Source organism: Porites lutea, chromosome 4 (assembly GCF_958299795.1).
Source record: "Porites lutea chromosome 4, jaPorLute2.1, whole genome shotgun sequence".
NCBI classification, from domain to species: Eukaryota; Metazoa; Cnidaria; class Anthozoa; order Scleractinia; family Poritidae; genus Porites; species Porites lutea.
Genome location: NC_133204.1, coordinates 36161696 through 36173467, shown reverse-complemented (window position 1 = coordinate 36173467; position 11772 = coordinate 36161696). Strand labels below are relative to the sequence as shown.

General features: G+C 39.3%; 2 protein-coding genes across 2 annotated transcripts in view; both read left to right on the top strand.

The window, feature by feature from the left end:
* The first annotated feature begins 4329 nt into the window (after window positions 1–4329).
* LOC140935512 (G-protein coupled receptor 22-like) lies at window positions 4330–6168 on the top strand. Its single transcript, XM_073385068.1, has one exon. The coding sequence runs from the start codon at window positions 4496–4498 to the stop codon at window positions 5459–5461; it is 966 nt and encodes a 321-aa protein (XP_073241169.1). The 5' UTR covers window positions 4330–4495; the 3' UTR covers window positions 5462–6168.
* A 3160-nt stretch (window positions 6169–9328) lies between these two features.
* LOC140933438 (deformed epidermal autoregulatory factor 1 homolog) overlaps window positions 9329–11772 on the top strand; it is a 15204-nt gene continuing 12760 nt past the window's right edge. The window contains exon 1 of the mRNA XM_073382996.1: window positions 9329–10079. Coding sequence (XP_073239097.1) covers window positions 9510–10079 — 570 coding nt within the window. The 5' untranslated portion in view covers window positions 9329–9509. The remainder of the gene's footprint in view (window positions 10080–11772) is intronic.

Sequence of the window (11772 nt, the reverse complement as noted above, 5' to 3'; positions counted from 1 at the left end):
TGTTTTTACATGGTCTAGGCGCTGTCTTTGTACATTTATGACCGCCCTAGCTCATAAACCAAATGATTAGGCACATGTCGGCCCATGTACACTTTTAGTAGTTCTCAACATTGCTTTTTAGCTGCTGTTATCAATGTTTTCCACCTGGAAATGAAAGAAAGTTGTTGTTTTGTATTCCCTCTTTTTATTACGAAGTAAATTTAGTCCGTCAAATTATTCTGGGATTATGAACACGTTTTTAAGATATGAATTGTATCAATGAATCGTGAGTATTTGGCGGGTGACCACATTTGTTGTTGTGTTGGAAATTGTAATTCGTAACAAACATTTTCATTTTCAAGGTTTTAATGAAGATTTTTGATGAATGTTTTAAATGAATCAGAGTTGTTTTCAACTGACAGCCGTGAAACCAAACCTGAAAAACAATTCTGGCCACATGATGATGGTAGAACGAGAGTCCAATCAACCAATTGGAAGTTAAGTAAATAATGCTACCAAGCGCAGCGGGAAGACGCGGTCGTATCGGATTTGGTTTCACGCCAAAGTGGTGTCTGTTAACCTGCACAGCTGGCTGGCGGGATTATTAGCGCGCGACTTCTTCATTCCACGCCACGGGCTGGCCCTGGTTGTTCAAACGCTGGATAACTCTATCTACCGCATAAATCACTAACCAGCAGATAAGTATTAGAAAAACCAATTGCGCCATCCACTGGATAGAGATTTATCCAATGGATAGCGCTATCCATCTTTCGAACAACTGGGTCCTGATCTTTAAAGGGGCTACGAAATGCTATTTTCTATCTTTTTAAAACGCTAGAACTGGTCTACACATCAATTTAATTCCCAAAAGAATGATCTAGTTTTGTATTATAAGACTATATTTAGGCACTGATACAGATCCCTGTCGTCTGTTGTAATGGATGACAAGGATGGACATACATTGAAACTTGAAAAAGTTGGCCCAGCCTTTCAAGTTTCAGTCAGATATGCCGGCAAAAGTCACCAAAAAATATATATCATGGTTGGTGCTCCCTGATGAAACTCGTTTGATTTCTTGTTCATCACTGTTCAGGAGCATTTTGTGTATGGTTAAACTAAAGGGGATCACTTGAGGTTTCTGGGAAACTGCCCACCTACCCCTCCCCTAAGCCATCATTTTGCCCTAAGTGAGAAGTAAGTGTTAATGTTGGCTTAGGGGAGGGGTAGGTGGGCAGTTTCCTAGAGACCTAAATTGATCCACTAAAGGAACTAAGTATTGACTTCAGCACAGAATTGACCTAAACAGCAATAACCTCATGACATATCCCCTTTAACTCTGATCCCGCCAGCTACAGTTATGTCCAGTGTCCAGGATTGCTAGCTAATGAGATTCATGCTCTTTATGGTGGACATCACGAAGTGTCTCTAGTCATGAAATCATATCAGGGTTCGTACAGAGTCTTAAATTCTTGAAAAAGTCTTGAAACTTGCCCAGCAATTTTTCAGACCTGGAAAAAGTCTGGAAAAGAGAGATCAAGTCTGGAAAAATGATAAAGAGTCTTGAGGTTTGTTTCAAAGCAGCAACAACCCGGCTTTTTATGTGAGTTTTTTTCGTTTTGGTCAAATCTTATTCGTCCGTACCTTTGCAGTGCTTCATAAAAGATCTTTGTTCCTGCGTTTTTTGTGGTCTCCATTGATCACCCATTTGATATCCTTGAGTCTCGAAAAAGAAATTATTGTTTTGTAAAAAGTCTGGAAAAAGTCTTGAATTTTAGATCCAAAACTCTGTATGAACCCTGTCGTATGGAAATTACAAATAATTTTGTTCTACTATGAAGTACCTTAATTTCGTGTCGCTTGCGTTTCTGGACATAAGTGGCCATTTACGCAAGCTGAATCTTTTTTTTTTCGATTTTTATGCTTTTTTAAAGAAAAAGTGAAACAAACTTTTCAAGAAATCTGATTGCTCACTCGCCAGTTGAAAACTACTCTTTATGCAGACATTTTACAACAATATAACATAGAGAGTTTTAGTTTTGGTTTTAGTAATTCTTCTCTTTTTCTCAAGAAACGACTACAGTAGATATTGTTTTCAGAATTCTTGTTTCTTAACATATTTTTAATCTTGTAAACAACGGTTGTACTTCTATGCTCGGCAATGCCAGCAAAATTAAGTAGTAGTACCATTGTTAACGAAGCTTGACAGAAACTTTCAAGTAGCTTAACATTTTAACAGTGAAATTCTTAAAACAATTGCAGTAACCGTTTCAAAACAAATTATTTCTAGTCTTGTTTAATAATGTACATACTTAACATATGACAAATTTGTAACTGATAGTTTTTAACTGTTAACTTCTATTTTTCTATGCCGCACAATTTTATCTGTACAGAAATTTCATGATTCGCTGGAATATAATAAATGCCCTGCTGTAACGTTTTCATCGCGTCGGACTCATTCCAGTTCAGTTTACATTCTAAGTCCAGGTGTTATATTTATAGGAGAGAGCGTGGTCGAGTGGTTAGTGGGCTGGACTTGTAATCCAGAGGCCCCGAGTTCAAGTCCCGCTTTGACCGCTAGCTGGATTTGTTTCTCGGTAGTCTCGAGTTCAGATCCTCGCCTACGCTTGTAAATAGCCACCTGGTTTGCCTCCGGCAGTTGGAGTTCTTAACCCTGTTATGTTTGATTTGAATTATTGTTTCAGGTACTTGTTCGTCCCCACTAGTATTAGTGCTATAAATACTGCTGAGGGTAAATAACGGAATTATTATTATTATTATTATTATTATTATTATTATTATTATCTCTATGCGGATTTATCACACCGCTAATGTGAACTGGCTTGCCACTCCACACCTGGGAGATTTGGCACAAAGTTTTCATGCATCATTTGTGTAGACAATGGTTGGTGGATTGGGGGTGGAAAAATAGTTTTGAAGGTTTTAAAGGGGAAAAAAACACGTACTTTTGTACATATGTTGCGGTTCAATTTTACTCTTGTTTTAAATTTTATTTCCTTTTGTTTCAAACTCACTATCATACATTACCATAACCAAAAACAATAGAAAATAAAACTTAAACGAAGGATAAAATTGAGCCACAACACACCACAACACACCACAACACATACAACAAATGGATGAACGGGAGACAATATTCAGTGCCGGATACAGACCTTGAGATAAGAGGGGGAGGGGAGGGGGGCGGTCGTCAAAAAAAATTTTGCGGCCATGGTCTAAAAATATGGGGAACCCGTGCACCCCGGGCCTCTCCCTTGGATCTGCCACTGATATTTGGTATTTTCATTTTCAGAGGGCTATTAATACACCTTTTTTGTGGTTCAGAAAGCTATATATAGAAAACCGTACAAAATTTCAGTCTTGCACCGTCCAATTAATGAAGCGCGCGTACATTTATATACCCTCTGCGTACGTCGCTTGTCATTAAAAATTGTTATTATATATGCCAATGTCACTTGTCTTTCATTAATTTTTATTGGTAAAAGATGAAAACTGTAATTTACTTGAAAACCGCAGCGTTAATTCTAATTTTTTGAGAGGGTATTTACATAATGGCCTAAACATTAACTTTAAAACCATGTTTTTTTTCCTAGTGGACCGAGTTTTTTGTAAGAACAAAATCCTCTTCAATTCACTGGTGCCGATTATTATGTATGGTTTGGATAAAGACCTGAGTTTGTAGTTAACTTGATGAGGAGTCGTTATGGCGCGCCAGCCTTATGTCTCGACAAAAAACCATCAATTTGACAAATTTGGCTGATAATACCGGCATCTTGTAAGTTAAGAAATATGAATGAATGAATGATTGCTTGTCAATTCGTTATGTTCGTGTGTGAAGTGTCGCAGGTAACCCATTACTATGCTTTTCTTCAAAAGTCATTTTACGTAATAGATACTCCAATAAAGCGCCATGACGCTCTTACGATTCGATGGCAGGTGTACTGTATGGATTAGAAAGACGTAAAAAGAAAATAACTAATACCACTTTACATGGGATATATAATGGCAGCTAAGACATGCAATGATAGTATTAGGCTTCGTAAACCTTGAAACGAAGGTTATTGGTCACTTAAAGGGTTTTTCTTCATTGGCTTTTTTTGTTCTCGTATAGGATGTTTGACCAAGAGTGGAACTAAACAGGTTCCTTTGTATTAAAATTGGTATTGGGGAGAGATAAGAAAAAGAAAAACACAGCTCCCAGCGGGACATAATGATTTTCTTCTGTCATACGTTCATTTGCTAATTCAGCCAATGGGAATCAAAAACCATTGATGTGGCTACGGTATATATTGGAACAAACAAAATTTCATAATTTGCTTACAGGTGAAAGTTTCTCCTTTAGAAAGCTATCATTGACACATAGCCAAAAGACCTAGTCACGTATAGTAAAGTTATAAGCAGACTGGAGAAAGAAAAGTCGCTATCGAATCACAACTAAGGAGTAAAATTCGGCTCGCCAAAAGTTGCAATCGCCAGAGTTCGAGGATAACGGGAAGATATGTATTTAAACAATTCTGCGGTTTTAGAAGAACTTGACTTCCTCCCGGGATTTACGATCCCGGTGATTATCTTGCTTGCCTTCGAAATAATCCTTGGTATTGGGTCGAGTTGCGCAGTCCTACTAATCTACTGGAACAAACGACATATCCGAAGTGTTGCTACGAAGTTCATAGCAAATCTTGCTTTAATTGACTTGGTTATCTGTTGTGTCTGTATTCCTTTCACTGTCGCTCTGTTAGTGGTATTTCCACGGAATTCAGCGATATTATGCTGTTGTCACGAGGCTGTAACTTCAGCTTTACGAAACGCTTCAATTATAACTCTCCTCTTGATTTGTTACGACCGATACAAGTCTGTTACAAATCCCTTTGTGTTAAGACTCAGCCACCGTAAAGCCAAGCGTGCTTTATTTCTGGTCTGGTCAATCACTTTTGCAAGTCTCGCAATCCCGTTTGCTGAGTGGAACAGAGCTTCAAGTTTCCATTCTAGGATTTCAGCTTGTATTACACTTTTCAGCCGAGAACAGAATCCATTTTACTTTCGACTTTACTATTTGCCTTTGTTTATTTTAGCGTGTATGATTCTTCTACCTGCGTACTTGCGTATTTCCGAAGCGGCGTTTTCTAGGGTTCACATTCAAGCCATACTAATGGCAAAAACCTCACTCGTTGTCCCTGCATCAACGGCTGCCCAGAGATGGAATGCTTCAGCGATTCGACAAAAAGAATGGAAAATCGCGAAGATGACTGGAGCTGTTGTGTGTTCTATTTGTGGCTTATGGTTGCCATATACGACTTTAACATTCGCTATGTATTTCTTAAGGCCCTCTAATCACCTCGCTCGTTTAGAGTTTGCGTTTTTAACTTTCGGCTATTTTAACTGCGTCTTAAACCCTCTTTTGTACGCCTTTACGAAGGAAAAATTCCGCACTGCTTTTCTCAGGACTTTACCTTTCAAGAAATAGGCAGTATGAAAAAATAACCTTTGAAAATGCGAGAAGTTTTTGATAAACAGCCATCACTGTGTATGAGCCTCCAGTTAATTTTTTTACACATTCGTTCTTTTAAGGGGTATGAAAGGTTTATGTGTTCTTGAATATATTCTTGGAACTTAGGTAAATTAACTGGCTCACTTAAAATGTCTTGGGGAAAATGCATGTCCGTTAGATAATGCCCGACGAATTAATTCTGTGCTTACGTGGTAATAATATATTAGCGAGTGCGACTGACTCGACGTTTATTTGCTTTTCCTGAGGACTCTTTTTTTTCAAATCCATTTAAATAAAACGTAGCCCCTGAACCTTGAATGGTGGCCTTTACTCCCGAGTAAAATTAAGTGAAAATTAGTTCAGTTGCTCGGTCATCCCTTAATGCTTTACGTAAAGTAACGTAGAAAAGAAAGACTATATTAATAACATCCTTAAAAAACGACGTTAGAAAATGTCGCTTAATGTACAAAACATGTTTATATTTTGTTTTCACATTTCTGACTTAGTAAACGATTAAAAATGCAAATGATAATGACAATTTCGTACAGATGTCAATCCTCTAGAAAAAAAACTCTGTATTTGCATAGACTGGAGCAACTATTTATTTACATGCTGCGATTTGTTTGAAGCGATTTTATCTAATGCGTTTCCCTTCATAAAAGTTCAACAACGAAAAACTTGAAATGAAAAAAAAAAAGGTTTCATTTCTTCTTCTTGATTCCTTTCGTAATTACAAAGTACAAATAACATGCAAAAAAACAAGAATCGTTTTAGAGTTTTTGTTTTTTAATATGAAAGGCGGAATTTTTTCAGGTACATTTTAAAAGCATGTCTAACAAAATAAACATTAAGGAATGCTCAAATTCAAAGAATCTCCGTGTCAGCTTTTCAATATATTGAGATAGTAAAACTATCAATATTTAAACTGTCATTTCTCGTGGCAAGTAATTAGATCTTTGTTCTGACTAAGCCTACAAAGCACTGAAACATCCTTACTCCTCTTAGCAAGAGTGAAAGCGTGAACATAAAAGCGCCATCCTGTAGCGATCGTCCATTTTGTAGTCTGAAAGCTAGAGATCGGAACACACCGATGCGGCTTAGGTTTAAACCGCGTGATAGTGAAAGCGAAGTTGTTGATATTGCAAAGGGCGACTGCATGATCTAATATCCCGCCTTTTGTTTTGCACGTGTTATATAGAAAGACATAGTAAGTGCCATGCCTAGCAGATCGTAGGTGAAAGTTATGCACCTATCAAAGTAATGCCGGCGGAGGGGCAGGGCATAACGTGGGGATTTGACTTTATTCAATCATTTGCAATCAATTCCCTGCCCATGGGAAAATCATTCCAGTCAAATGCAACCAAATTTCCCCACCCTAGGCTGCACATTGCTGTCAATCCCAAGGCAGAACCCAAGAAAGGCACAATAAAAATATCTCCAAATTAAACTCTGCAATCTTTTATAAACGTTGCTGCATCACTAAATATACATGTTCCTGTTACACCTGCAATTATACATTTTAACCATAATCCGTGTTACACTTCGTAGAATACATAAATCTTAAGAGAAAGTCCACATTTTGTAAGTTTAAATATACCGTTCTCAATAAAGGGTACAAAGAAAGTCAGTTTTATAAGTTTACAGTGATTGTAGCGAATGAGCCATACACTAATCAATTGTACTGGCAAAAATCGACTTGGTTTCTCTTTACTTCCGTTTACTTTGATACCCTAGTATTTTAAGAGGTTCAATTGATCAAAAATACGCTAAAACAAACGAAATTTGAAGACAAAACAGTGAAATCCACTTAGCCTTCGATTGTTCTCATTGGCCTCCATGACTTCCTGATCTTTTCAAACCGTACGGTGCATGCGTGAAGCGTGGAAGCGGGAAACATATTTTCGGTCTCAGTCTTTTTCGCCCGAGTCGGCAGTCAAATATCTCCACGTCGGGCGAAGAAAGATTCAAATATCCCCTCCCCTGGGAGAACAAGATCAGTCAAATGCCCTACCCCAGGGCCAAAAAGACAATCAAATCCCCACCCCATGCCCTGCCTCCCTGCCTCCCCCTCCCCCCGCCTGCTTTACATTGATAGTTGCATTAATTCTGCAAGCGACTGAAATAGCCACTGTTTTGCTTCTCCCCTGGGAACGAGATTGAATTCATACAGAGTCTTTCATTCGTTTTCAGTCACTGCGGGAAATGCCGCGGAGCAAGAATCCGGATCGAATTCCCTTGATACGATACATTCACATCGAGTTTCTCGCCGAAGCGACTGGCGATGAGTATGAAGTAATTAGATACCGAGTCCTAACGACAGTTTCTCATTCCCTAGAGTCCTTTGCTCTTTGGTCAACAGTGGCCACCACCTTGGGGTGAAAGGTACCTGCAGTTGTATAAGGAGGGACGTAGTAACTGTTAAGTAGTAACGTACCGACAGACAAACTTTGTAGTTACACATCCTCTCAAGCCCGGCACACATATAGTGGTGAGGAAAATTATTGCGCGTATAAGGCCTGGTGCAGTAAGCCCTTTTCAAAACTACAAAACTGTTGAGGGTTGTGTCAATATCGTACTAGATTAAAAAATTCCACATCCTTCTTTCAGAACTACTGTAGCCAAAAACTGGTCTAAAGTAAATGTTCAGGGTCTGGAAGGGTATTTTCGTTGCGGAATTCGGGAAAACGCAAAATGTTTTGACTGGAAACGGGATTCTACTGCTACCCGGGAAGCTGGATTCACCAAAATTTGGGTTCGAGATGCGAATTTTTTTTTCCTATCTGTCTGGAATTCGGTAAAATGCAAGTTCTAGGGGCAAATGGGTGGTAAAACGGGCTAGTGTTCGGTAGTGTCTCCTGTGAAAACAAACTATAGACCTAGGTAATTTTTATCTTATTGAAACTGTCAAGTAATCAACGACCATTGTTTCACCCGGATGCAGGAAACAGCCTGCGTGGTAGGCGTTAAAAAGGGAAGGGGAAGGGGGAATTTCGGCGCGCAAGAGTTCCATTTCCCTTTCGAACGCCTGCCACGCAGGCTAGCCAGGAAAGTGCACGTGGTGCATGCATTGCAGTTAATCCTTGTAGCCCTCGAGCAAGCCCTCCATTTGGAGCGGTCCAACTATTCGATCAGTTGAACTTAAGATACGGCAAACGGTGCAGTGTTCTCAGCTCTGCTCCTTTGAACAAGACGGTCATAGATTTGGTCATGTCGTTCTTTCTTGCGGCCTCAGCAGGCGAGTCTTCTAGTGCCAGAATAGCCTGAGTGTTCCAGGTGTTCAGATAGTACAGAGCAGCGCTGAGGGCGCAAATTGTTTATTTTTTTTTCTGCTCCCCTCGCCTCGCGATTAGCGCGACTATGCCGTCAGTCTCCTAGCTTGGCTGACAAAGCGTCAGTTATGCAGGCTAGAATGTCGCCTCAAGCAAAAACAAAACAAAACAAGTGGCGTCTGAATAGGAGAAGCTTTAATTTTAAAACTACTTCCATATCGTTCTTCAGACCTTTCAATACAGGTCCTTGCCTTTTTGAAATGGACTGACTTTCCACCCGAAAAGAGTATTAAAAAGGTGGAGTTAAGGTATATGGCTGAAGACTGATAACGATTTCACGAATGAGAGTGCTGATCATGACAACATCAAAGTGCATCTCCTGTAGGTCAGAAAATTGGTACACATAAATATGGCAATGGTTTGGGGAAAAATTTTAATTTGTAGAGTTTGTGACGTTCTTTTGGCTCGTCACACAATCCTCTCCAACGTACTGAGGTTTATGTAACGAAATCCTCATGTGGTAGACTGGGATCTAGTCACGTTTCGTCGGCCACGAATACAAAAGACCCCCAGCAGACGCGTAAAGACGAAGTTACATATGGTGATCAAAATACCGCTAAATTCCACTTGAAAAGCCAAAATTGGTCATTTTCAAGTCAAACAACAATTCAGCGAGTTATTTTGAGATTCCATTTTATTTCTGAAGCTTTCCAGTCCCAAAACATTGGTCACCGTCGCTCCCGCAAGGCAAAACAATGGACGACAACGTTGGCGTTCCGAGGACGAGCGAAGGATTATCGGTAGTGTCTTCGTTATCTGAAGTCAGCGAGCAGATCGCCATCGCCGAGCACATCCCGACTGAACACGAAACGGCTGCAACTGCTGTCTTCCACACAGGGGAAGAAGCTTCGAGTGGGAATGTTGGTGGCCATCCGCAATGCGAAGTGCAAGTTGTGAAGGTCTCGAATGGAAATGTCAGCATCAGTTTCGCTACCCCCGCTGCAGCAGCGTCACACATTGCAGCTTCACAGTCCACACTGCAACCAATCCAGGAAGTCATTGCAGACAGCCCTTCTCATTCAACGAGGTCTTCCAGTCCGAATTTGCAAGATTCACAAGCCGTTACGACGATTCAACAAGCCGAGCAAGATGAAATGTCCGGCGCAAACCAACAAGATGAAAGCTCCCCTTTATCTCGAGCTACCCCAAAATCGCCGTGGGAAGGAGCGTTGAACGCAGAGGTGCTTATTGTGCGCTGTCGAAACGAAACAGCTGAGTTGTATAAAAATAAACTGGGATCTGGAGGCCGTGGAAAATGTATAAAGGTAAGAATTTTTTCAAACTCAACACTGTTTCACTTAGCCCTTATTAATTAAGCTTATCCTATAGTTAAGGCAGCGTGCATGACCTGTTTGTGTCGCATTGTAGGTGGCTTGTTCGAGTTTCGCATTGTCAAGTTTGTGCTTCAAAACCTCTTTGCTTAATGCCAAATTGCCACCCTATAGGCTTAGTTAACTTGCAAAATTTTTATAAGCAGATCGCTTGTTGCTTATTTGACCAAAATTGCAATTTTTATTACGCTTAATAACTAATTATCTAGTAGGAATTCCTAACTCGTAAGACGGAATATCATTGATGAAAATATATATGAAATATTGTCATAGGAACTTTTAACGAGATTAAACGATATATTGACACCTTGTTCGGAATTTTTAGCTTTCTTTAGTGACATACTTGATGACTGTTCCGACAGAGCATTAATTTTATTAGCATTTATATTAGTATCAATAACGAAGCGTTGGCTAGAGTTTTGCCATTATGTAAATTAAAGATGTGTTTCACTATGTCTTTTGTATGGCTGCACATAATTATATTCCATTTAAGAAGGAAGTGTTGAAACTACTGAAGATGCATCACAAGATTCCTGTAAAGGCCTCTATTAATGTTTAACAACACAGTTACTCCCAATCCCCCTAGTTTTTTTATACAGTTATTAAAGCTGGTTATCCCGGTCAGGAGAGGGTGGGGGATGAATAAGTAAGACTCAGGTACATGTTGTGTTTCAGTTTATCCATTTTTCATACTCTTGGTCTTTCATTTACACACTGAAAAAAATCGTGTGGCACAAAATTTTTGTGGGAGTTTATTTTTGCAGATTTGCGATTTTTTGCGTTTTGCGGGCACTGATTTTTGCGATTAGCAGTTTTCCAGATAAGAGATGGGTCTCGGGTCAATGACCCAACAAAGAAGGCTTCCTGGCCTGAAAGGTGACAAATAAGTGTTAAGTTAAATATAATAAAAAGAATTCACACGTGGTCTTGGTGTCCTCTCAGATGGCCTATATAATCCCCCGCTTGAAAGAATTAACTGGAACGCTGGATTAGGACAGATTGGTTTTTCTTGCTGGGAATCAATTTTTGTGATTTTCAGAAAGTAGCCAGTACCCAGCATTGGTAATATTTTAGTTTTTATTGAGTACCTGCGATAAAAATTACTTTTTTCAAACAATATTACAGAGTGTGTACCCTACAGCTGTATGTGAAACCAGTATTTCATTGTATACCACTTTGTTTCTGAACAAAAGGGGCATGTTGTAATTGAACAGACACGATTTCTTAGTACTGTATTTTTGTGTAGCAAATTAAAGTTAGAGAATATTTTCTCTGGAGTAAATTTTTGTGGGAAAAATGTTCATGGTAATTTTTAGTTGTGGGAACTTATTGTTAATTAGCGGATGGCTGGAAAAATTGCAAAAATTAGAGCCCGCAAGAATTTCATGTCACATGGCAGATAGAGTTTGAACCAAGGATAAAATTGATCAGAAGAGCAGCATCGGAATGTGCTATTTATTTGTCACACATTCCCTTTGATATAACATGTACATGTACCTGTACTTTCTTAAAAAAACATATATAGCCAAACATTTATTTAGTGTCACCCTTGGGAAAGAGAGCATTTTTACATGATGTCATGGTGGCCATATTGGTGTTCCAAAACTATGAAACGGCAGCCATGTTG